The 27,935-nt window shown below is 37.8% G+C and overlaps 1 protein-coding gene across 7 annotated transcripts in view; it reads left to right on the forward strand.

The window, feature by feature from the left end:
• The window catches only part of NCKAP5 (NCK associated protein 5), a 426,805-nt gene that overhangs the window by 280,929 nt on the left and 117,941 nt on the right, over window positions 1-27,935 (forward strand). For 6 of the 7 annotated variants that reach the window (XM_054069955.1, XM_054069950.1, XM_054069949.1 and 3 more), the window contains 2 exons: window positions 1,236-1,326; window positions 17,483-17,632. In XM_054069955.1, coding sequence (XP_053925930.1) covers window positions 1,236-1,326; window positions 17,483-17,632 — 241 coding nt within the window. The remainder of the gene's footprint in view (window positions 1-1,235; window positions 1,327-17,482; window positions 17,633-27,935) is intronic. The other variant, XM_054069954.1, reaches the window with a different exon arrangement.

Here is a 27,935-nt window from a genome sequence, read left to right on the forward strand (position 1 = left end):
ATACAGCTTAAAGGGAAGAGAACCAAAAAGATGAAAGGAAGGCTGAGAAAAGCTGTTGTATCTGCACAGATGAAGAAGCTGTACAAGGGCAAAAATTTGAGTGAGGAAATGGGAAGTGGGGAGAAGCATGAGGACTTTCAGCTGGAATTGGCACCCAGCATTCTTTATGTGAAACACAGCGTTGTTGTTATGTCCATCACTGCTCCTCTGGCTTCTGATCCCTTTCCTCTTCTTACCCTCTCTTAAAGGGATCAGAAGCCAGAGGAGCAGTGATGGACATAACAACGCTGTGTTTCAGCCATGCTCACATGGGTAAGAGAGCTGAAACCAGTTATAGAACCCAGACTGTTCATTTGAGGTCAGCCTAGGTGACATCTCCTAAGCCCACGGGATTTTGTTTCTGATCTATGTTGAATGGGACCTGTGTTTCGTAGGTGGCTCACGTTATTCCCAGTGATCCTTTTGCGCAAAGGAGCAGAACTCTTTCTGTTCAGCCTCCATGCAGGAGGGTTGACATTATTATCGGTTTTTACATGCTTGATGAATGCATGTAGATCAAAGACAGCTTTTGCTGGTGTCTATTAACACCTTCTGAAATGAAAATGCAGACCTTCCTTCTTTCACTGATGGAACTGAAGTTGATTACGTTTTCATGAGATGGTAGTACCAGATTGTAGCCTACACTTGCTTTTTACATCCCTTTGAAAGGGCAGAGAAGGGTGAATTTGTTGAGCAGCTGTGCTCTATAAACAAATGTACTGGCACACACTGCTGCACCTATAACGGAGAGAGTAAATACTAGTAATGTATTTGACAGTCTGTCGAAATTGCACAAAACTGACAATTGGCTAAAAATACAACAGGTTGTGGGTTTTTTGGTTTTTTTTTTTGAAATATGAGTGATTTTGTTCCTAAATGACAGTAATTTTACCATGGTGTCTGGTTACATTGTTGATAAGGTGATGTCTTTCGCGTACATTTGTTTTCAGTTTTTGTTACTGAGCTCCAGTAGGATTTTAACAATACAACTAATTACTGTGCATATCCAAAGGATAAAAGAGTGCCCTTAATGTGTTATTCATAACATGGACATTATAAGGCCAGGATTGTCTTTAAATATTAATTTTGTGGTAGCCATGGATGCATTAGGCTCTTGTAAGAACAAAAACAGTGAATGCAACTCCTAAATGTTTTTTTCCATACAGTTGACTTTTATCAATATTTTCATTCTTTAGAATGGAGGAGACAGTGAGGAATCTGCTGCAGAGCCAAGGATCTCCAGGCCAGAATGGAGAAGGAACTGTCAATATCATGAAGGTATATCAGGTATTAGTGACTTATTACATGTTTTCTTGTGATAGAAAAGTTCTTTAAAACAAAACTTACACTAATGAGGTAAACATGTCTGGCACTTTAAGTGGTGGTTGGCACCATCTACATTTTTGCAGGTGTTCTTTCATCGCAGTTTAAGGTTTTTCGTTTTTATTGTCATTGTGTTATCTGCAGTTGTTGCTCCTCAGAGGGGACAGAGGGACTAGTGTTGAAGGCTTTATTTAAGCACCTCATATTTTAAGTAATATGTTTTTGACAACTTGCCCTTCGGATTGTGATAGATAATTCTATCCAGTCATGTTCTTATTGTGTGTGAGGTTTCCATATAAAGTTCCACAGTTTCTTATCACTGCTTGTGGTGTGTGTGCATTTTATCAGCCTCACTTGGGACAGAGAGAACCTCAGGACAGAATTCAGGAGAGCAAAGATATTAGAAGTTTTTCGAAGGGAAACGGATCTGTTTATGCTGTTTGTAAGAAAGGAGAGTTTCACATTTTTGCAATGTACTGCTGTATTCTGGAAGCAGTGAACTTTGGGTGCTGCAAAGTCTTTTTAAGTTTCTGGAAACAAGAATGAGAAACATCCCAGTTAATCAGATATTCTCCATATGAATGCTTCAAAAAAAAAAGAGTGCCTAATGAAGTCAATTCTGTCCTGTATCTTTTTAAACAGAATGGGCATTCTTTATAAAGATATAAGATGCTAAAATAGTATATTGAAGTCTATACTAGGTAGTAGTCCTTAAGACTTTTCAAAAAGACATATCAGTCCATTCTTAAAACTGATGGATCAAAAATACAGTCGTATAGCTAAACAAAAATGTATATTAAAGAGTATTTACCACTATAATTAAATTTTCATTTTAAGCTTGGATTGAAGGGAAAAGAATCTTTTATTTTAACCTTCCAAAATAATAAATTTTCCTTGCTGTAAAATTTAATTTCAGGACCAAATTAAACTTTTTATTGAATTTATAATAGAACATTGAGTTTTTAGAAACTGCTGATAAAAGTGTCTATATTTTACTCACTGTCTTTTTGGGATGCAAAAAACCAAAGCTCAGTTCCCTCCACTTGGTTCAGAGTTTAAATCTGTCCTTCCTGCTCAGTCTTGCCTCCATACAGCGGGTGTTCTGAAGTGGAGTTGGTGTCAGTCTCTCCTTCGGGGGAATTACTTGTCTGGCTGTCTGTTTATAACAGGCAACCGGAATAATTTTATTATCTGCTTTTCTGTATGTTATTGTACCTTGCAAACTGCAGTGAAGTGGTATCACAATTAGTGTTAGCTTCTTTGGGTTTTGTCTTTGCACTTTCAACAAGAAAAGCAATGAAGTATTTTGGTTTCAGTTGAACTGAGGGTTTGAGTGTTCTTTATTTCTCTTTGTAGCTGGAAAAAAATTAGCTATAGAGTCTTTTTTAAATTAGAAATTGTGTGTACTGCTGTCCTAAAGGGGAGATAAACTACTAAATCCAATTGCATTGCTTGTGTATTTCTGTGCAAGTTTTCCTCCATGTTTTATTTGTTTCTTAATTTTTTTTTAAAAAAGGAGATTATTTTGTTTTGCTTTACTAACACAGTTGTCTCCTGCCAGCCCAGAGAATGGGTACCATGGTGTGATTAGTGTAGAATCTACTAGGTTTATTTTATGATCAACAAAAAACAGGGCAGCTCTGCTCAGTTAATAGCAAGAATAATTGGTTTTTTCCCTTCAACCCTAGCAAACAATCCCTTCCACCTAGCAAACTACTAACTCTTTTTTTTTTTCTATTCTTTCTGGATATGGGGGTGTTTTTTGAGTTTCCTAGACATAGTCAGGGTGGATCCCCCAAACCTGAGCTTAGCATTTTTGTAGTGTGAAGCCATCTCTGTCCCAGGACCTTAAACCACACAAATAGCTGTTACTCTAGGATTATTTTTAGTCTTGTACTCCACATTGAATAACAACTTCCTTCTCTTCCTGTTCTCATCATGTTCTTAGGAAGATTTTTGCTCATGATATCAAAGTCAGCCTCTTTTTTAGCAATCTTCATTTCTTCTGTATTGCTATGATGCAATTTTCTTTGCTTATGAATTTCTTTTCCTAATTTATGACTCAGAAGCAATGATTTTTCCTTTCCTGGAGGAATAGTTAGACTAATATGTCATATACCAGTCTGTGGCTGGTAGAACAGGTTGAAAAAACAGAACATTTCCGTGAATGTTGTGTTTTTTCTGAATGGCTCTTTGACTCATTCATCCTCACATCCATTTTGTTCATTTTTATGACAAATTTCTGAACAAATAGTTTGTTTTCTGGAAATTTCAAGGAATGGCTCTGTTCACATTCAAACCAGCACATTCCTGCCCTCATATGGCTACCTGCTATGTAGGTCATAAATGGGTTCCCTTGGTTTCTGTTTGTTATGCAGTCACGTGGTAAAAGATAGGCAGTGTGATTTAGGCAACAACCTCACGTTGTCCTTCAGGATCAATATTAAGCCCAGTGCTGTTTAATATCATCATAAATTATCTGGATAATGGCATCGAGTGTACCCCCTGATGATATACACCAATGATGCCAAACTGAGTGGTGAAGCCGGCACTTCAGAAGGGAAAGCCACCCTGCAGGAAAACCTGGATAAGCTGAAAGAGTGGGATAGCAAGAACCTTACGAAGTTCAACAAAAACAAGTGTAGGGTCTTGCACCTGGGAAAACATAATCCTGGAGTGCAGCACAGGCTGGGATCTACCCAGCTGAGGAGCAGCTCTGTGGAAAGGGACTTGGTGGCCGTGGTGGACCAGCAGATCGATATGTGCGAGCAGTGTGCTGCTGCAGCAAAGCAAGTGAACACGATGCTGGGTTGCATCAACCAGGGCTTCACCAGCAGAGATAAATAAACTGTTATCCCACTCTACTCAACCCACATCTGGAATACTGCTTTGAGTTTTGGATGTTTCCAGGCTGGAGAGGGTGCAGAGAAGGGCCACAAAGATGAACAAAGGCCCAGGAAGCCTGCCAGATGAGGAAAGGCTAAGAGAAGTGGGTTTGTTGAGCCTTGAGAGATGGAGGCTTAGAGGAGACCTTATCACCATATTCTAGTATTTAAAGGGTGGCTACAAAGAAGGTGGAGACTCCCTTTTTATCAGGAGCTTTTTATCCCTTTTTATGGAACAGGCAAGGGGTAATGGCTACAGGTTAATTCTGGTGAGATTACTGGACAGAAGAGGCCAATTTTTCACAATAACAATCAACCATGGGAATAATCTCTGCGGGGACGTGGTGGATTCCCCAACACTGAACACTTTTAAGATGCAGCTGGACAGGGTGCTGGGCAAAAGGCTGCTCTAGACCGTGCCTTTGCCATGAAAGATTGGACCAGGTGATCCTTGAGGTCCCTTCCAATCTATGATTCCATGATCAGTACTTGGTGCAATAGAGTACCAGATTCTACTGCACTTGCACAAACATGTATTTCATAACAAATGAGAACATGACTTAGTCAGTCTCTGGTGTGACTTACCAACATACGTCACATATTCTCTGACACCATGGTAAGTGAAATGTAGTTTGTGAAGCCTGTTGAGATCAATATTTGGGTAGTCATAAAGGATGCTCCATGCAATAAATGCTTTTGATCTGTTGACCATTGTCTACATGTTTGTTTTTAGAAAATCTAATTATTGTTTTGGGATGTATGAAACTGAGTTCTTATTAAATATCAATATGTCTGACTCCAAAATAAATATTCTTGCTAATGAATGTTAAATGTTGCATAGTGTTCGTGTTAGAAAAAGAATAATAAGATGGAGCTCAGAGAGTGCAGTATTATTGCGATACTGCGTTAGCTCTTGCCAGGACTCTCACTTCAAACAAAATATTCTGACCCATATTGCTGCCTGCCCTATGGGAATTTAATTTGCTGGACTTACAGATGGATGTGATTTCTTCAGGGTAAATGAATTTAGAAGCAGGATTGTAAATAAAATTCTCTTCTGTTATCATTTTACATAATAATAACTGAGGGAAGTTTTATGATGAATGCTCATGAAAATGTAGACGAGATTATGTGTGATTTGAATTGCGTGAAACGTATTTCTTGACTAAAAGTCTCTAGTATGTAAGAGCTTTTATGATGTTTCTGAGAGGCATTGTCCACCTAAAATTAAGGCCATGAAAGGCCAAACCAATACCTCATTTATTAATGTTACTCTCATTCAAGACACAAGAACTTTATTTAAGAGGGAGAGTGATCCCCAGAAATAATTGTGTGCAGTGATTGAACCCAGGACATTAAAACAAGCACCCTGCAGGCTTTCCTTCCTGAGTTTATGGTTGAAGTCAATGATCTTAAAGGTCTTTTTCAATTAAATGATTCTATAATTTTATTCTACAATTCTAAGTTTGTCGTTGTGATTTGGCTATCCAAAACTAGAGTCTTTCTTCTGCTTGGGCACAATACCGGATGTCTGGGTAGAGTCTTACCTGGTTACAGATCACTCAAAATCTTCTAAGTTTTGGGTTTTTTTATCTCCTTTTGACTTGATGTCAGTGTACAGCAATGAAAATAGATGAGAAAGAGAGTTTGTTTTAAGTTCACAATTTGTTATGATTCTGGAATTGTCAATATGTGCACTAAAGCTCAGGACAGACGTGGTGCAGTCACACCAGAGTAACAATCTGCTGCTTAAAATACTGTGTTTGAGGACACAGGTTTGATTCTTTCATTTGCTACAAGTTTCTCCATTTCCTTGGACAAATACATTTTATCTGTCCATCTTTAGCCTTTGTTAATAAAAGGATGATAACATACCATTTAATCTCAGGTATATTTAAGATGTCATCAAAATATACATGAACTGCTGCTTCTGTGTTAACAGGAACTGTTATAAATACTGAGCCAGATAATGAAGAGATTAAAAAAGAAAAAAAGAGCTTTTCATATTTCCTTGTAAACGTGGAAAAAAGCTTAATTCCCTCAAGGAATGTGTTTAATGTACAAATACTTATAGTAGAAAAGGTATCAGTTTCAAAGTGAAGCGTGGATGATCTTGAAGTGGGGCTATCCTGGCTTTTATTAAAAAAGACGGAAGTGAGTTTTTGCTGTTGGGAATTTGGGGATTGTGATATGTGACTTTATATGAAAAACATAGGGAAATAAAAACTCGTGACTGCAGGAGTTGTAACCTTTTTGAACCCCAGTGTGATGCTTTGAGATTTACACTCCAAACAAATACTACTGTGGGGACCAGGCATGTTCTTTTGGTCATCGGGAGCTGAAATCCTTGGTTTTAAACAGCCTGAAACTCGCACTGTCTAATGTCACAGGCCCAGTCATCCCTCAACTTTTATGCTAGTGCAGAGTGTCTCCTTGTTGGCCAACTGGCATGGTCTAGACCACATTTTAGCTGAAGGGGTTTTCATCATGGTGAACAGTGCAGGTCTTCAGCGATTAACTGTACAATTCAAGAGGAGAAAGATATGAGTAACATGGCAGAGTTTGTCAAGGAGAATGATCCTTGTGCTGAGGTCAGTGCTGTTAAATCACCACCAAGAGAAGTCTGGCTCAAATGCTCAGTGAGGATTACAGTTAGTCTTAATGGTAGGGCACTTTTTCAGGTTTCTTTGGCCCTGGGTGCAATGGAGTAGAGCAATTTGATTCCTTCCATTTCTTTCAGAAAGAGGTATGTGTCCTGCTCATTCTGCACCCATCTGACTACACTGACATCAAAGTGGTGGCAGACAGTTAGAGCAACTGCAACCCAAGCATTTTGATGGGCTCTTCTCGCCGAGTAAGAGCTGTTTGGGTGACTGTGGTTCAGCTCTCTTCTCTTTCTCACTCTGGAGGGATGGCAAGATTTTGAGAAGTAATGACTTCAGAGGAGATTTCTCAGGTTTTAGTGTGCACTATGAGAAGAGTGGCACACCACTCAATGAGGGACATCTGTCCTATTTTCAGGGTATCACCACCAATGCAATCATTAACTCACACTGCAGCTTCACAGGAGAAGTTGCTTTGAACATAAGAAGGTTTAGTTCCTTTTCCTACCCTCTGGCTGGATATAAATTCGTGTACACGTGCCTGCTTTATCCAAAACTAAGGAACAAGATTTATCTGTAAAGTGTCAATACTGATAACTTTAGCACAAAGATAAAGTAATTCCAACCCTGCAAGACTTCTCGCTCTCAGTCATGAAGTCTGGAGTGTTTTGCCTATTGCTTTCTGAAGCAGGTGTCAGAGAGGTGTGACTACACGAGCGATACACACAGATTTCACGTGGTGGTGTTGGCCAGATCGACCCAATTTTTTGCCTGCATGCTTTGTGAGACTCAAATGTGGAACAGTTGTTGTGACTGTCACTTCTAATTTGCACAGCCGTTGGTGTCAACAGCTCTTTCATGAGAGGGAAAACTGTATCTATTGGCAATATAATTTTATCTTAACACAAAATTATACAAGCTTAATGTTCAGGCCATTGATATGTAATATTTTATAGATGGTGCATGGCCATGAATTGAAAAAAGGCACTAGTTGAATTCCCTAGCTGAAATCCACATAGGATTTTTAATGCTAACTTTTATTGCAGAAAGAGGAAGCACATCGTTAAAATTAAACTTATACCTCTGGGTTGGAATTGCACACAGGAGACAGCATCAACCAGGTCTCCTAAGCTACTAGGGGAGAATATTACTAGGCAAAGCTTAGCAGTTTTGTGTCTCCCAGAGAGGGACAGGATACAAGCCCCTTGCAGTCTTTGGAGCTCCACTGGAAATCACGGACTGCCAAGGGCACAAGCTTTTGCTTTTCTATACAAAGAAATACAAGGCTGGCTCGGTAACAACTAATTCCTCATGGTTTTTCTTCTGGTAGTTCTCTACCATTATGCAAAGATTTTGATAAGTATTTGTTTCCATATTTAGCTAAATTGAGACTGGATTCCTGCCCTGAAGGGAGTGGTATGATGCTCCTCAGACACTGTTCAAAATTACAGTTGTGTTGCAAGGAACATATGTGCAAATAATTTTCCCTTTTTGATTGTTTGTAATACAGTAACAACGAAATGGAGTAATGTTTAATGCAACCGAGTCTCATAACTGAAATGTGCCGTTTGTGTGCCTGTTTGTCAGAAATTAAGCTGTTCTTTCCCTTCCCAGAATCCTCTATATATCTACAGTAAAAAGAAGTGAAGACTGGCTGAATTGATGGTACTATTATGTATCATACTGATTGTAATTCTACATTCAGATTTTTCTCTTCAATATAGTGTTTCTATCTGTGGCTGTATCTTTCTTCTTACTTCTGGAATGAATCCAGAAAAATCAGCCTATATACATTGCCTGAACCCTATATATATGAAACCCAATGAAAATTCAGCCCTTTGGAAAGCAAGGGGATGGTGTGGTTCACAGCCAGACTGACGCAGGTTATCCAGATGCATGGAAGGACTCCCCATTTATGCACAACAGGTTATCCAGAGCCTGAATCTTGCTCTTAATGGCAGTGTTCTGGTTGGCTTTTTTCTAATTCAGGAATGTATTTGAGAGAAATGAGTGTAGCTCTAACGTGTCCCTGCTTGGTGGCCCTAGAAAACTGGAATAACCTCCTGGAATACATATTAAATACTAGTTTTAAGATAATCTGTCTACTACTTGGAGAGACGCTGACATCTTTGTGTGTGAAGGACAATTTGTTGCTCTCTATCTGCATATATTCCTCACGCGGGTCAAATCAGGGCTACCAGCAGCAGGGCTTTGCTGGCACGCAGAGTGGAACCCGTGCCACTTCCAGCCCCGCTCAGTTTTTCAGCGGAGCAATAAGATCCCCAGGGAGCTGTTGTCATTTCCCATCTGGCAACTTGCAGGTCTGCAGTGTGTCTCCTGGCTCTTGACCAAAAGAAGATTTTAATAAGGGAATCTTGCCTATCTGTAGCCTCTCCAGGTCCCCGTCAGGTTCCAGACGTGCTTTGTTGACCTGGCACTGCGTTGCCCATCCTGGGCGGGTATTGAAGAGGTTCTGGTTGGGCAGGAGGCTCTGGCAAGTAAGAAGGAAACATCTTTAGATGTCTAATCCTTTGCATTTTCTGAGAAAGGATAATGAATAAGAAATAGTAAATAGAGACCATCTACTGCAATCAGCTATCTAGTGACAGAAGTGTTGGACAGAAAAACTATAAAAACAGCTTGTTTTCCTTGTTATTCCAAGTCTGGGTCTTATATGTGTCCAAGTCACTTGCTCTCTCACTGTTTTCACATCTCCGTAAAAAGAAAAGTTCACTTTGCATTTTAAACTGTGATTCATTTATGTTTTCGAACCAGCAGAAAGCAATAATGCTTTTTAAATTATAAAAAGCTTTTTAAAATATTGAAATTTTGCTTATTTTCTGAGAAATGAGAAGGGTGATTATGCTTTATTCACAAATATTCAGTCTCTGAAGATATTTTTTACACAAGAACACACTTACCAGTGTACCGGTATATTTATTCTGGAGAGAATTTGAGCTACTGATTAGGAAAAGTATTTTTTATGCCAGTTAAATATATTTAATATAAACCATAATAACATATTTGAAAAGTTGAAGTTTTGATCTGATCCAGGAAAGTTGTTGTTACATTACATTTTTTGTGAAGATGTATTCTGAGATTCTTTCAGAAGATTTCCTGACAAGATTGTGAGAGAAACCAGCTATTTCCTGGCATTTGCAAAAAAATCACCTGGTTATATAGTGATATACTCATTTTTTTTGTCCAAATCTCACAGGTGCCTTCTTAGGTCAGCTTCTGCAATTGCGTTTATGGTAAGAACTAATCAGTTAATACATTGCTGTCATTCCAAAATAGTAATTAATGCTCGTCTTCAAGTATGTCCTTTAGTGCGTCTTTGTTGTGTTCCCTAAAGAAACCACTTATAGAAAACTAGATCAACAAGTATAAGTACTTAGGAGACTTTCTCATGGTGAAATAATAGTAATTTGTCCTTCATCCAAGTAGTGAAAAGACATTATTAAAATTAAAAAAAAAAAAAGTGAAGGATGGCAAAGGGAAGGATAATTGGCTTATTTCTAGTAATTTAAATCCAGAGCAATTCTATTGCCTTAATTGCTGTGACATAAAATTTACCTAATTTCATTTTCAGAATAGATTGGTTTGTTTGTACTTCTGTTAAAGGTAGATATGTTAATGCTGGCAGTTGAGTCACTTTAGTTCAGTATTAAAGTGTAGTTACTTTAATACTTGGGAACTCCTTCAGGAAAGTTTAACTGCTGCGTATAGGTTTCCTGGGAGGAAAGATGATTACTTTGATACTATAATGAACCAATTTATAAGAGTATATATGCATGAAAAATTGCATCGCATCTTCTTCTCATAATATCATACCTACCTATGTGAAGAAGGAACAACTTAGATCCTGAAACGATTTATTTTCTGCTGCTGAAGTCTTCCATTTTGGAAAGGCAATAGAACAACGAACACGATGAGCTACTGCCGCACTACCCTACCACCAGTGTGCCTGAAACCTGGCTTGGAAGAATCAACCACAGAACGGTCAGTCTTTGACAGATCTTAGAATCGTAAAATCACCAGGTTGGGAAAGACCTCTTGGATCATCAAGTCCAACCATTAAGTAAAGTTAGATTAAGTGCCAGAGGCAAGGGTTCTTTTGGCAATAGGAATATCCATCCACTGAAGACAGGATGGTATCAAGAGCAATATTTGGTTGCTAAGTCAGCATAGTTCACTTTGACACCCAGGTCTGATGCCCAGCTGGGGACCTGGAGAAATTCCATTTACTTTCATCGGTCTGATAAGCACACTTGATAGTGAACTTCACTGTGAAGGTTTTCTTCTTCTACAGTTCTTTTGGATCTGAAATTTTTCAGAAGAAATAGATGTTCCTGATGCTTGGAGCAGCCAATAAAAGTACCATCAGGAAATTTATTAATATTACTGCAGAACTGTTGTAGCTTATACTAGTGAGGAGTACTTGGAGTGAAGAATAATATGTAGTACATTCAGATTGATATGTGAGTGGTAGGAGGCTCATATCAGAAACATAAAGAAAATGCTTTGTTCTCTTATCCATCACATGTATTTAATCTAGGGAATGTTATTGCTCACTCTGTTCACGATGTTGTCAGATGAAAAAGAAGAATTTTATATATTTTTCATGACAATGGTAATGTTAAACTGTGAAAAATTTGAGGTGTTTCTGTAAAATTTTGTGATCTATGTGCATCCCTCTCTTTTCCTTCAATTTTGGTCAGCTTGGTCTAAACAAAAGCTGTTAGCTAAACAAAAATATATTATTATTACACTTGCCGATGTGCTATCTAAAGCAAAGATATATTTCAGTCTATCCTCCACTGGGGCAAAATAAAGCAGGAGAAAGCAGCTGAATACATAGGTAGAAGTAAGCAAGGTAAAAGCAGAAGTCGTGTTTGTAGCCTTATACTCGAGATCATTCAGGTTGCACTGTTGAGTTGTAATGGGTTTTTCTGCATTCTAATTTGTTTGCTCAGTTACGGGGTGGGGACTGGAGTCAGACCTGCTTCATGGTGTTTAATGAAATTCCCATTAGCAAGTATAGGAGATCTAAAAACAAAACTTGCAGATGGAACAGGCACATTCAGATCACAGTGGTGTCAGTGAGTACTCCAGTGCCAAGCATCTTGCAGGAAGGACTTTGTGAATTCATTACTCTTACTTCACATTGCTCTGACTTAACATACAGTGTCATAGAAACACAGAACGTCTTTTATACAGCTCAAGGGTTTGCTGAATGAAGTGGGCTATAAAGCATATCAGACAGTACTGCAAAATTTCAAAGGGCATTTTAAAGAGGGATTGAGCTGCAGTAAACAAGCGTTAATTGTAAGGAAACTAATTGTAATAAGGAAAGAAAGATCACAGTGGGAGGAGAAGGGGGAGCAAGGTGCCACTGGAACACAATTTTCACCTTTGTGGAATTTTGAGTCCGTAGTCCTTGGAGCAATTGCTGCCTTTTTTCTGCTTGTGCAGTCAGACTGAGCTGCTTGTGCATAGCTTGGGGCTGTTTTTTTCATGGAAGTACAAAGGAACACTCATCTACAGTTTTTATCTGCATCAACAGCCTGGAAATTCTTGTTTCATATTGCTCATTTGCAGAGAAGAATGGTACTGAACACTAGGAGGTCTGCAGTGGAAATAGGACTAGAAGTGCATAATCTAAGGATGCATCAGGGTTAAAGAATGGCCTTGCAAGAAAAAAAATTCAAAATTTATTAGTACATAAACAGTTCTATATATGGATTTGTAAATTGCAGCTTGGGTTTGGGGGTCAAGAGTCTTGCTTTATTATAACAGGAAAGAGTGTTAGAAGTGTACTGTAGTGTACCGCCATCACCAGATTCAGTCACTGAAATCTAAGATAACTGTTTAGTAAATATCTTATTTAGAACGTCCTGTGGAAGCTCCTGAGAGACTACGAAGTGTAGTAAATGTTTTGAGATGCTGAGTTAGCCACTTAGCTTGGATTCTATATTGATTGGATTCTTGGATGCCTATTACTATTGCCTCTGTACAATCTGTTAATAACTACGTTGTAAATAATTTTGAGGGTTTTTTCTCCAAGAAGTGGTTATGAGCAATCATACGCACTGTTTAATTATATATCCTACATGTGTTTTATTCTTGGGTTAAATCTGTGATTAATGTGTGGTTTTGGAAAATTGCAGGCATGAATCTCAGAAGCATTTGAATTTGTAACCATTATGAAACCTTTGTGTAATGAATCTCAGAAGCTGAAGGAAGCAATGAATGGAATTCAGAAAAACTAAAAACCCACTCAGGCATCACAATCTGACACCCAGAATTGAAACAGAGATCATTTGTATCTGAGGGATCTTTACTGCATTGCATTGGGAACACTTCATTTCTCTGCAAGACTTGTGTTTGTCACATGAAAATGATCTTTAGCTTCTATAAGCAAAGGTGTCATCTTTAATTATTGCTTATCAGTTTCCAGACAAGCAATTCATGTCATCCAACAGTCATTGGGAAAATCAGCGTTTCAAAGATCTTGATCTTTTTTTAACTCTGTTTGGTTCAATCAGAATTTTGTCACATGTCCTTGTGAAAGATCGGTGTTTATAATCACAACCGGTAAGCCCAGATCCAGTTCTATCAGGATTAGGTTATGCTGTGTTGTATTACTATTATAGCTACTTGTCCAGTAGGCTTTGCAATATCTCTGTCATTCAGGAACCACCCTGGGTAACCTGTTCCGGTGACCGTAAGACCACCTTAATGGGAAAAAAATAGAAAAAAGGATTTTTCTTATATCTAATTACAATTTCTCATATTGCAAACTATATCTATTCTAAGTGGTCTTTTTATATTGCCACTTCCAAGAAGTCTGGCTCCATCTTCTCTCTTCCCTGCAACAGACATTCCTGTGATGTTGGCTCCCAGCCTCTACTGGTGCATGAGGTTATTCCTCCAGTACAGGACTTTGCATCTCCTGTTTCTGAGACCTGTGGCAGGTGCTGTGCTGCTGCTGGTTCTGCTTGACCTCGTCCCATGGCGGAAAATTTTACTCTTCTTGGTTTGAAATTTCATATTTAGAAATTGAAATATTTTAAAGTGACCTCTTTTTTTTTATTTTTTTTTCACTCTTTGTGTGTACCATAATTCCTAGAAAGCCTCTTAAGAAAGAAGAAAGGTCAAAGAACAAACAACTGATGGTACTACCAATAAAACTTTAAAAGTACAATAATTTCTGAAATAATAATTGGTTAAGAAATAACTGGCCAAGTGTCCCTTTGACAGTTGTCTGTTCTTTGAAAAGGTGATGAGTCTTAGGGGAAAGGCATCGCAATGACCAGCAGTGTGTCCAGAGGGTCCAGCAGCCTTTCACCTTTCTTGGGTGGAGGAGGAGGTAATTTCTGAGATAGGCAGTTTGGTCTTTTGAAAGCTTCCATGTGATCTTTTCTATCAATATAATTACTCCCTTTGTTTATGAGTAGTGAAAACACTTGTTCACTGTTGTGAAAGGCAGGTGGGAGGGAGAAGATTCACTTTATATTCTAGATATTTCTTTATATACTGCAAATTCCAATAAATTATCATTTCAGGTGGGTTTCATCCTCTCTTAATTTATTGTACTTTTATTTATTAGTGGGAAGAGGGGGTATTATACTGCTCCTTCCTACATCAGCTAACTGAAAACAAGTTACCTGATAAGTCTCAGTCAGGTCGCTGCATTGTACAGCTTCATAGATCAATGTCTTCAGTGATTTATATCTTCCCATTGATTCTCGGAAGTTTGCCATTTCCAGACTGCAGGGTCTGTTTTCACCTCTTGTTTTCTATTGGCTATAGGGCCTATAGCGTTTGATCAAAGGGTTCATCACCAATGTACAATTTGTTTGATTTATAGAACAAACTGAATACTTAGAAAGAATGGTCTGGGCAGGATGTCACTTAAGATTTGCAAAGTACTGTTGCTTTCAGAAAAGCGATGACAGTTTAAACCAGCTTGAGAAGCTTACACGATGTGGAACTTGATGGTTAGCTTCTCAGTTGCTCATTAATTTTCATATGAGCAAGTCTACTTTGAGCAGCATAATCCTGGTTTTCTTTCAGTAAGATTAGACTATTTAGTATTCTTATTGCCTTTTTATTGACAACAGAGATGTAGATGAACCTTTACTGTAGGATTCTCATCGGGCTGTTGTGTTTGCATCCTCTGGTGGTGCAGGCCTGTGTCTTAAACTCTTACTGGTCTAGGGAGACCGAGACTTGGTTTGTTGCTTTTTCTTTTTTTTCACCTGTCCAGCTTACTTCCAGAGCATCATTTCCATCTGTTCCCTTTCTTAGAAATGGGCCTGCATTGATAGCACTTACTGTGCCTTTGTTAGACTTCTGGCTTGGGAAGTATTTTGCTATTCACCTTGAAAAAACAGCCTGCCTTTAATTCTGTGATATGTGAGACATACAACATAGAGCTGACTAAAGCGATGGGGCAGTGCTCTCAGCAAATTGCATTAGCGTAACTTCTAAGGTTAGTGTTGTTTTCCTCTATTCCGCAGCTTTTCCAGGTAGGGTAGGTGATGTATCAGGGACCTTTTTAGCCCACGCCTGAAACACTGAAACTCTTGTGTTATCTACATTTGAAAATATGTGAGCTGTACTTAAACACTCAAGCAGGGATAACTATGAAAGTATTTTGAGATATTCTGATGTGCATCATAGGAAAACAGGATGTGTGTTCATCATGCCACTAGTTTGCAAAGTTCAGCAACTTTGATCAGTTGGGTCACTTCAGGTGACTGAGATTTACCTGTGAGAAGTTGCCTTACTCCCCTCTCTGAGGTGGAGTGTCATAACCTGTGCTTTCTTCTACCTCTCTTTTGAAGTTGCCGCCTTCTAGTTTGAGCAGAAAAGGTGTCCCTGGGCAGATGTTTATGTTTTCTTCCATTGTTACTGACATTTAATTCATGTCACGTTCTCTCCTTAAAAATGGTTGTGTTTGAATTACGTCAAAGAGATATTTTTGTTATTTTTTTCTCCCAAGTTCATCAAAGTGTTTTATGTCAGTGCGCTCATCGGGGCAAGTTGGAGGAAAAATGGTTTAATGGCTTTTCTACTGATGCTTGCTTGTTGCACCAGTGCATTGCAAGCAAGAAGAAAAACCAACCTAACTACTGTATTTGTGTTTCCTTTGTGATACGATAGCACTAATGCTGGAAACCTGGTGGAATGTCTCTCTGATGTCTATGTTTTGTGGCTCAGAATCACCCTGTGCCTCATGGTTTGTGTAAGAGCATTCAGTGATTAAGCCCACAGCTTATAAAATTGATTCTTGATTAAAGTTTTAACATAGTAATAGTCAATTTCTAAGCTAGTTAATATTTTAAAAAGACATAGTTAGAATGTGATTCACAGTGCTGATTTTTAATTCAGTTGTGTTTATGGGTTTTAATTAAGATAGTGTCTTGCTGTTAACTCTGGAAGAGTTATATTTGCACAGTTATTCAAGCTGGATTAGTTCTTCATGAAAATGCATAATTTTTTTGCTTAGACAGAGTTTGTGTGCTGTAATAGTTATGGGTAATACATCTCACTTATAGACTAAGCCAAAGATCACGGAAGTATGTGCCTTAGTATATAGGAATAATCAAAAAGGCACACAAAGAAAACTAAATGCTTATTAAAGGACTTTTCAAGGTTTGTGTTGACACCCATTATTTAATGTTGACTTACCTCACAATTTACATTCTAAAATTTTCTCATTAGTTGTCACACTGCATTTCCTTGTGTAGAGAATTTGGTTTACAAGTTAGACACTGTCCACTTTGTGTTGCACTGAGATGATAATTCATGCCGTATGCCATGTAGTTATCTATTTTTTTTTTTTCCTTTATGCTTGCCTGGTCGTTTTGGGCAATATACTTTGCCTGCTTGTGGTCCTGATGTTTTGCTTGCTCAGTCTCATTCTCTCTCACAGCACAGAACTTGGGCACATAATTAATGGAGTTAGGATTCACTGTTTAATCCTATGATTTTTATAGACCTCTTGTAAAACTCAGCATCCATAGTCCACTCAGCAGCAGCGGCAGCAGCTAATAATAACCCAGTCTGACGGACTTGTAATAGATTGGGGCACTTTGGAAAATTTTGCTGTCAGTTTGATTCTCTCCAGTTATGTATCAGTGTGGATCTTAAATCAGTATTCAGATGGTTGCTTGGTTCTCAGCCCATTATTTAGTAATTCATATATTAGCTCTAGATGAAGAAAGGTGAAATACATTAGGCATGAACATATGTTAGCTTTTCCTCAATAAACTGTTTCATATCTCAGTAGCAAAATGCTTCCATTGAAAGCTGGCATGCTCAATTTTCATTGCAAGTTTTAAAGAAGACAATGCAAGTTATTTTGTTAAAAAGACGATGAGTTTCAGTTTTTAAAAATCTGAATTAGGCGGTAGCAGTTAATTTGTGCATACACTTTTGCAGCATTGGCATAGCAGCGTGTTTAATAGACTCTTCATGACTTCACTTATTTAGTACTGTAATCGTGTAACTAGCAACTTGTTCTGTCTTTTTTTCATTCCCATACAAGGCAGATTTGAAGATATTTGCATAGTTAACTTCGTTTCCACCTGTAGGTAATGACATTTTAAAAACTTGTTTCAGGAAAAGCTGTCAGAAGACAGTAAGAAATGTAAAGAAGGCATGGAAAAAATTCACACACCAGCAGATGAAGATTCAAGAAGTGAAAGCAGCAGCACTGAAGAGGAAAAAGAAAAGACAAAATTGCTGTTGGAGCGTTTGAAAGCTCTGGAGGTAAGAAGTACAATGGTTTCACACATAAAAGACCACCCTGCCGCCTGCCTCATTCATTTATTGGCACGGAATCACCCTGCAGCGTAATCTGTCAGTTCACCTGAACTCATGTTAGGGGGTATTTTTGTTATGATTCATTCACTAAGGATGAAGAAGAAGCTTAGCCTCAGAACTACTGAAAGGATTCCTCTCCAATGTTAAGCATCAGATATTTTTAAAAAGTAGTTTAAAAAGAACTTCATACATTATTTTAATTCCATTGAGACCATTTAATAAGAAAAATCATTATAATTGTTTTTATTTCACTTATTAATACTATAAGACTAATACAAGTGGTTTAATAACTGTCATAAAACCAGTGTTGCTTCATTATAGTTCATTGCTCAAATTTTAATTGCTGGACTTCTTGCTTGTGAGAGCTCAAGTCTTGTTACTGCTAGGTTGCAGAAAATCTATTTCCTTGTAGACCACATGGAGAACTGCACATTTTGAGTGCATTTCTGGAAAATTAAGATGTGCAAAATAATGCACCCTGTGGTAATTCCTAACCAGAGGAAGAGCTTTAAAGTTTTTTTTAGGCAACCATGGACAAAGTGCAAGTAAGACTGTAACCGCTGTATATATGAATTTATTTGGAGTTCTCTGATAGAAGCATACATTTCAATCTGTATAAAGAAATAAGAGTGTGCATATTTTAATATGATTTTGAACTAGTACAATGGCATACTTTTTTCTTATAAAGTGTTTTCACCGTTCTCTTTTCCTTCAGGTGTCGTTGTAGTGTTGTATGTATGGATAAATAAACACCTTTGAATGGTCTTAGTAGCATTTTGCCTATTTAATGTCTCAGTAAACAAAGACTTCATCACTGGGCCTGTACACTTTTGGTTAAGTGTGAAGGCTCTTTTGCATCTTACTTTTTATTTTGATTTATACTCTGATTGAATGAAAATGCTGGACTTTTGTTCTGGAGGACTTTGTTAAAAGTAAAACATGAACAGTTATAATCATGTTTGTATCTAAGTACAGAATCTGAAATCTGAAAGGTATAGGCAGGTTTGGCAATTTTTCTTTCCTTTAAAATATTATGGGTTTTGTAAAATAAACATGTTTCATATTAATTAATTCTAATTTTGTCCTGGGAAAAAAAATCACATATATGCATGATTTGTCTTTGCTTTGCCTTGTTCTTAATCAGTTTGCATGACAATTGCAGTTCTTTATGTCCTCAGTTTCCAGGAAGTTGTTCAATAATGTCACAACCTCTTATCAGTTGTGGCAAATTGCCCATATACATAATGTAACATTATGGACAGACAGAATCCAGTTCTGGAAGGTCAATGAATAGTTCTCCTCACTGATGTCAGTGTTGTGCAGTAGCTTATTCAAAAAACACTTATTAGTGAATGCCAATACTTCAAGAATCAATCTACATAAATAGCCTAAGGAGCTATCAAAGTAGACGGATGAACAGGAGGACTAACATTAATTGTTGTTAAGATAATTAAAGCAAAGTGTTGTTAATTGTGTGGTTTTAATGTTATATATTCTTGCACTTGATTTTTCACTTGAAGAATATAAATTGCAATGTCAAAGACTCTGCGGTTTATTAATTGAGACATAACTTTTTAAAGTTATATGCAATTAGCAGTTCTAATCCTTTACTATTTGCAGGGCAATTATTCTAAATATTTTATTAGTTATATAGAAAGGAACAAAAAATTACTGTTTGTTAGTTCCTGTGCTTTGGGTGTCAGAATCTTTAATCTTACTTTACATGATTAGATGTTACTGTATCATACACCATTAATAAAATCAGCAAGGCTAATAAAGTACTCACTAAAATTGGTTCTCCATCTGTGCACTGTAGAATCTGAGGACTGCATATAAACAGACCCTAATAAAAGTAATATCTAAATGTGGGACCGATCCATTAATGCCTATTAATATAATTCCATGAATATCAACACTTCTAAAAAATCTTTAGTACCTCTTTGTATTAGTTTGTTACTCAAGTGTAGCTAATGACAAGATGCAGCCTGGTCTGTTAGAGCATTGTAAAGTTATTCCATCCTCTTTCCTACCTCTGTTCATTGTCCTGTTGCTAGAGCAAGCTTCTCTAGAAATGAGCGACCATTTATTTGTATGTCTATATGTATATGTGACAGTGACAGTGTACCTCTAGGGAAGAGTTTGAGCAAGTGGTGTAACATTTTCATTATATAAAAGTTTAGATTCAGCGGGTATGTTTTTTTCTGGTTAATACCTTCTCTTGACTGATCACTTTAAAACAAACAAAGTTTTGGATAACTCTGAGTTAAGTTTCAAATGAATGAAGTACCAAAAGAGAAAAGCTATCCACCAGCACAGGGGTAAATGGGTAGTTTAGCTGGTACATATGCAATATAAGAAAATATTCAGTTTATTTTACTTTGAATATGTATATTGGAAAAGAATTTCTCTTCCATACATGAAATAAATTGTTTCTGCCCTTTCTGAAGTACTGGCATGGTAGAGATGAGATACGTGGTGGTTTTCGTCAGGAATTTCTGGCAATGCGAGGAAAACTGTAGTCGTCGTTTGGATATGGACCAGGAAATTATCAAATCTAAGTGTGAAAAAAGGGATGAGTCTTCATTTTCACAGAAAACTTTCTTTAAATGGCTTCTATATCTTTGGAGCTGTTATTTAACATTTCTTTTTTTTCTTATTCTTGGTTGCTGTCAAATGTATTGCCATGTCGGGTCAATTATGTTGCCGTACCTTTTAGGCTTTATTAACTTCTGTTTAACCTAGAAATTTCCTCACTGATCAGTACAAATCAGTATAATACTGTGTCTTTGTAGTCAGCCCAAGTGAAAACTATCATATACTTTGATAAGAAATATAGTCTCCCATTGCGCCTTTTTAACTATAATCTTTTTACATCCTTTATAATTTAAAGCAAATGCTAGTTCCACTCTGCTGACTGATAAATGCTGTATGTTTCTAATCAAATGAAACAGATGACAAATAACAAATGGTTCATACCATCTTGTATCCCATTTCATGTAGTTGAAATTAATTGTGATTTCCTGGATATCAAAAATCCTTTGTGCCTTCAGCACTTTTAGTTGGCTGCTCTTGAAATGCCACTTAATTTACTTGAGCAGTTATGATCAAATGCCTTCTAACTCTAACAAAGCAAAAATCCCGAATTCTCTAATAACTTCTCTGTGTACTTAGAGTGCTGCAAAAGTGAAATATTAATGAAGTATGGTGAATAACCTATCAGCTCCTTGGAATTTTATTTTTTAATCTGCTTTCATCACCAGAAGGATTGCATTTTTTTTTTAAATGGTAGTCAGAAATGTACAGAAATCATAATTTATTCTGGACATGCATCAACCCCCATACAACAATTTCAGGTATATGTAGGTCAGTACACAATTAGAGTAAAACAGTAATGTTTTATTTCCAAAGTCATATGCATGTGAGTTGTAAATTTTTCACACAACCCTTGCCCTCCTGGGTACCTTTAGGTATTGTACACACTCATTGCAAGATTTTATACTATTTCTTGTTTGCAGCAAGAGCAGTCGCACAGTCAGAGTGCACAGAGGAAAAGAGGAAGGCTTTGAGAATATTCTGTGTTTAAAAAACAGTGTCTGTGAAGGCCTTACAGCTGTCCCAGAGCTTCACTATCTGATATGGAGCTATAGGCTCTCTGCCCCAATTTAGTCTTGAATGACTGAAATACAGGCTGTCCAAGCACCTGCATAATTGCAAGTGAATTAAACTGATATACTGAGTTAGTGTCAGTCTTAATCTAAACATGTCTGTAAAAGCCATAGTTACTTTGATTTTAAAAATTTAATCAGTGATAAATACTGTGTCAGCTTTGAAGGCTTATTAAAGTCTGTCATTTGCTCTGACATTTATGCAATGAGGATAATTCTGTATGAATTAACGATGTGTAACTGTGTGAAATGTTCCAGCTCTTCTGGACTTGCTTCTTTGCAACTGCAGTAGTGCAACCTCCTTAGAAAGTATTTGCTTTTGGTTGATTATGAAGAAAGTAAACCGATTGAGATTTCTCTGAATAAATGACAAAAGAGCACTTAATGGTTATTTTGATTGGTGCTCTGCTTTGCCTTTAAAAAAGGGATTCTGTAAAATACACAGATTTTGTTGGTGGTGTTATGTCCTTTCACGTGCTGCGTGTTCTCTCAGTTCCTCAAGAAGAAAGGGGAGTGTGAGTAGATAAAGATTCAAGAAAACTGGATTCAGTTTCCATCTCAGCTACAACATTCCTGCATCCTTTACAGTCTGTTTCGTCTATTTGTGCCTTGGTAACACATCTGTAGACTGGTAAAGAGCTAGAATGTGGCACGCAGTCAGATATCTTGGGAAGCTGGCTGGTTTCCTCTGGCTTCCTCCATCTGAATATATTCCTATAATTTGACTCAAATTGGAAGCAACTCATAGGAGAGAGCCGTAATGCCCTGCTTTAATCTGGTAAGGTAATATGTTTTACACAGGAAAAAACAAAGAGGAAAACAGATTACAGAAGAGATGGAATAAAGCTTTCAAGTGTAGATGTGTCTATCCAGCTCTTAGATGCTGAGTTACCATGTTAAAGGAACATCTGGACTATAGATTCTAGATCCATTCTTCAGGAAGAAAAGACTGAATTGCCTGTACTCACTGCAACCCTCTCTCTCTGTGCTTGTCACTCTGTGAAGTTAGGCACGGCATTGGCTTCTTACCTGCATTTCTGAAAGGCCCACAGCCCTTTTCTCTCAGGAATCACTAAAATTCTTTGAGGTAAGCAGAGTGCAGACGTGCTGTGAGGCTTGTAAGTTGATCTTTATGGCAGGAGTTGGCATGCACGTTGCATTGTGCTTGTCTTATAACAAGGTGTCCATCTGCAACTGGATGATTAGTGCCTGCATTTATGATAGGACGTATTTTTGCTAGCACCTATTCTGTTTCATTTGACCGCACACAGTCCCGTTCCACAACCCTCTGTTAGATGAGCAGCATCTCATCACCTTGTCATGGGGAATTCATGAGTTTTGGTTATGTGAGGGCAGTGTATATTCTTCAGAAGAGATGATTTACCCACCTTAGCCTGTGATAGAGCTTAACTACTTCCTTGTTAAAAACGCGGTATTTACATTCGAATTGATGTAAACATCATCCACAAGGAAGTGCTTCCCCTGTTTTGCTGAGTGTTCCCCTTCCCTCCCAGAAGTTCTGCAATGGACACAAGATCCATTGGCCTCAAAAAATAATGATTGAAGGCTGCTCACAACTTTGCAGTTTTCACCAAAGAGCAAACCACTGGGGTAGCAATACATTGTGATGTTGAAGTTATCAAATGAAAAGCCTAATTCATGTGTGAAAATCTCATTGCTTGTGGGTGAGTGAGGCTCAATGGAAGTTTCGGTAAACTAAGCTGCAGTAGAAGCAGTATCTGCTCAGGAAGAGTCACAAAACCACTTTAATTTTAATTATAGAATTTTGCCCTCTTGCCCTTTGCAGTTCATCATAGAAAGATGTGTTTTGTTTTAATAAATTGAGCTTTGGGAGAAAACTCACTCAGGATAATAAGCTAAATGTTCAAATATATTAGAGGGGTAATTTCCCTTGTATCATCACCATTAAACAAATGAGGAAGTATGTCAAGTATTTCCCATATTATGTTTTTACTACCCTGCAGAGGAGGAAAGACACGATATCAATGAACTATAAAAAAGATAAAAAAGAAATATGAGAAGGGTACGTGTTTCCTTTGAGTGGATTGAGAAGATAACTTTAATTTGTGTGGGGTGCGGGCGAGTTTGGTACGCTTTTACATTATATTCCCATTTTGGTTTTGGGTTTTTTCCTCATTTTCCATGTGCTGCAATGTAAAATGGTAAGAAAATGAATAACTATATTATTTTCCATGGAAAGAAACACACAGCATGCAGGGGCAAAGGCGCAGAGTTTGCGAAAATAACTGTGAGGTAAAAGTAGTTTTTTATTGCAAGTCAGCTGCTTCGCTTTGGTTTATAGGAAATTTGAATCGTTCTACTTAGATGCATAGAAAAGTCATGAAACTTTTAAATATTCTGTAGCAGCGTTCTAAATATTTTGTAGCAACCAGTCTTGTCCCATCCAATGCATTTAACCTGATTCAGCCAGAAGTCTCTTCTTAGCCCAGTGCCTTGGCCGTCCACATAAGTAGATTCATTATGCTGATCACTCACCAAAGGCCAACTACGTGATCCTAATTATTGGATTATTTTACTTTTAAATCTTTTCTGTGGGAGACTTTTATAATTAGTTTTCTGAACTGTGCCTAAGAACTCTTGTTTGTTTTTTCTATTTATCGCGAGGGATCAGACAATGAGGCAGGGAAAGTCTTATTTCCAAACTTATCCAGTGGCTGATAATGAATCAGCACTGACTTGCATCACTGGCTTCAAGAACAGCCCAGTTTATTCCAGCTCTTTGCTGGTAATAGTATTGACAAACTGTTCTAGCATCCCAATAACTGAGAAAATTTTAAATTAAAACCAAACAACTGCTATCAAACCGAATGTATTCTATAATCTGTTGAACTCTTCTGCTGTAGACATTCAGTGGCTGCGTTGTTCCTAGTCTTTGAGAAGTAAATCTCATGATGGGTAACAGTTTCTCCCCGCCTTTGTGCTCTGGGGTTCTTTGCTATCTGTCCTCACCTACTCCTGCTGCAGTGTTTAAATGCACCACCTTCCTAGCTGTTTGCTCCCTTCCTCCTGCCAGCTCAGGCCCTCCTGCTGTTTAGGTCTTCTGTGGTTTTTCTACCCATCCTACATGGAATCATAGATCCTACATGCTGTCCACGAGCACGGGAAGCTGCATTCTCCGTCGCTGGATGAATGGCATTCAGTGTTCCATGCAATATATCAGTCGAGATGTTAATAGAAACAACATCTTTATATTGAAAATAAAGACTTACAGAAGCCTCTTCTGGGCAGATAGCTAAATTCAGTTAGTAAGTGATAAGTGTTTAGGAGAAGAAAGTGTTCTTCTTGCAGACATGTAATATATTGAGGATCTAAAAGGGCTTTCCTTTTTTTCTCTCTCCTTTTACACTTTTTCTTCTAAGCCAATCCAAATTCATGGCAATTTATTTTTTTGGCATGCAAAAATCAAGATGATCCAGTAGGAATATGAATTTACAAGTCGATGTTGAAAATAGCTCTGCTCACTGGATGTAGGAAGAGCTGTTTGGATTTGCCCTGTTTTTCATTGCCGTAACCATTTGCTGCTCTCATTGGAGAGAGATGGCTGATTCGCTGTTCTACCAAACAGTTCCATCTCCTGAAATCGGAGAGTGCCTTAACATAGATAAGCCTTAAGTCATTGCCTCCGTGACTGGTGGAAGAGGCATGGAGGAGGCCATATATGTCTGCATTTTCTGACTATTCAGTTCAATGAACACTTAAAATACTTAGTTTCTAAAATCAACTGTGGTGCCTCCTGGGAATTTTAGTCAGAGTAACAGATGGTATTGTTTTCTTTCCTAACTAAGTCTAGGGAAAAAATAGAATATTGAATTGCATCTTCTATGAAAGACCACAGCAGCGGTTCAGAAGTTAAATGTTTTGGGTCACAACATGCAGAGATTCTGAGCTTTTGGCACATGATGAAAAAGTAAAACCTTTCAGACTGACTGTTTTCTACTGTGAGATACCCATGAAGCAGTAATTCTGTCAAAATTTGCCAATTCAGCAAAGTGCTCGACAGAATGTACACTGACTGCTGTTCTTGTTCTGCTAACTTTTAAAACTGTATTTAATTGTTTTAAGTGTGACATCGTGTCATACCCCATCAACTACTTGTGTAAAGGGAATTTTGTTGTGCATCAGAATTTTTCTCTTTTAGCCTGCTCATGCAGTCAGTTTAGGTTTTAGTGAAATTTACTAGCTTTCTAGCATCAGATATTTCAGTGCTTTTATCATGCACATCACTCTGTTCAAGTGAGGTATAAGGCACATTGGAAGGGCAGAGTGAGTAACTTCATGCTCTTCCAAATTTCTCACGGTGGAATGACATAAAATATTCTTTTCTGGGGCAGTGAGTCCAACATGTTCCATATTGAAGAAACATGTCGTATAGGCAATTTTTAATTCTCATTAATATTATAGTCAGGACGCTGTTCAGAGGATCCTTTAGTTTACCTATAGTGTTGAATTTTTGCCTAAATAATGATGCATGCACTTGTGAATATTATAGGTGAACTGTAGGATCCTCAAGATAGTATATGGAGCTTTGGAATTTTTACAAAAAAAGCAGAACATAGATAAGCATTTAATGTTCATTCTAGCACAACCAAATGTAATTGCATGTATATATTATAAAAACAGATTACAAATCCATTTTTTTATGATATTCCAAATTCCAGTACAATGGCTCTTTTCTAACAGTTGTACCACAGTGGTAGTAACTTGGCTGACATAACAAATGCTCCTTAAATAGTTCGAAGTATTGAATATGGCTACAAGAATAATGATTTGGTGCCAGAAGGTCTGAGAAATAGGTCTAGTCAGTGAAGAAAAGGTAAGTCACAGAAGTCAAGGAAAATCGTCTTGGTTTTATTAAACCTGTCAGATTTTCTCTATTGAAATAAATGTTAACCGTGTTCTGCAAAGAGACCTTGCTAGGTTGCAGTGAAGGAATCTGATATTTCAGTCTGACTTTTATAATTTAAATAATGATACTTTTTCGGTGCCCTTCTCTCCATGTATAGTGCCTTCTCGCACGTAATCAGTAGATAATGTAACTTACCTTTTTTAGCAATCAGGCATGTGGTACAATTGAAATTTCACTCTTCCCGCTGAATGAAATGAGATTTCCCAACACTGCGTTATAGGTCTAGGTGACTGTGTTTATCACAACACATCTATCATTTCAGAGGGTGATACTCGGTAGGTTTTTTAAATAGTTTCTATCAGGCACGCGCTCCGGGCCGAGTTCGACACAAGCACTCTGTGAGCCTTCTCATTGCTCACAGTGGCACTTCTTCCAGAGGAAAGATTCTGTGTGACAGAGATTTTAGAATTGCACCTTGTATTTTTAATTTACATACTAATGCATGCAGTTTGGCTGACAGTAATGACAGTTGTATGGTTCATAAACTAAATAAATAGCTGCAGTTCATGTCAAACTAACACTATAAAGAAGATCCCGGTGTTCTGTAGACATTCTCCACTGGCTGTATAGGAAATCCCAATTAATTTACCTCAGCTGAATAGAGCAGAATCACTTACAAAATAATTTCTCTCTCCATTTCTCTTTACTGGCCTTGGAAAGTGATGAAACAGTAATGAGGTCTGCACGGTGATCCACTTTTTCTTAATTAGATAGGGATTTCCTTTTTGTTCATTGTGTAGAAATACAGATTTGGAGATAATAGCTGGTGTTCTGGGCAGGTACGGCTACACTCATTACTGGAATCACTGGAACTGTTCTGGCTTTGGTATGTAAGAGTCTTGGCTCCTATGTTGGCCATATGTTTAACTACACATGTGAAAGCTATATGATTAACATACTCATGAAATTCAATATTCACTGGCTTTATTATGCAGTCACTTTAATAGTCCACAGCAGAAAATACTCATACGATTCTTTTTAAATCTGCTTAATCTGTCATGGTGACAAGCACAGATTTTAAGTTTAGTTATAAATACATAAAGAGAATAGATGAATCAAGTGAGGAAAAGTCTGACTTTGGTCCATTACACGTGACTGTGATGGTTCCAGGGATACCTGATTACTCACTAACTAATTTAATTTTGGTTTATGGTCAAAACAGGTATACATGGGTACAGTATAACCATGTAAGAGCGGACATGTCTACCTGCACACACATATCTACATGTTTTAATGTACATTTGTCTGGTTAAGATCTGCCGTACTATTGAATGCCAAGTATTAGGAGAGGATTGTTTTTTTCACAAGGGCAATTTTTTTTCATCTGTTTTAATTCTGTGTTTTCCCATGATGCCCATCCCTGCCAGGTGTAAGCTACCTTTCCGCATATGGGGTCAGGGAGATCCTCCATTCTGTTTTGTCTCTAGTTGAGCATCTTTCCTCTGCTTCCCACGCCAAACACTGAAAGCAGGGTCTGTGCCCCAGGGTAGCCTCTGCTCTGCCGTTTTGCGGTGTGCAGCTGTCACCTTCGCATTGAGACCAAGAACTGCCAGCTGATCTTTTTGACGTTATGTGCCTATGTTTCCTGTGCAGGTGGAGAAGTGATTGGATTGCCTGGCAGGGCTCTCCACTCATA

Source organism: Cuculus canorus, chromosome 6 (assembly GCF_017976375.1).
Source record: "Cuculus canorus isolate bCucCan1 chromosome 6, bCucCan1.pri, whole genome shotgun sequence".
Classification (NCBI taxonomy): domain Eukaryota; kingdom Metazoa; phylum Chordata; class Aves; order Cuculiformes; family Cuculidae; genus Cuculus; species Cuculus canorus.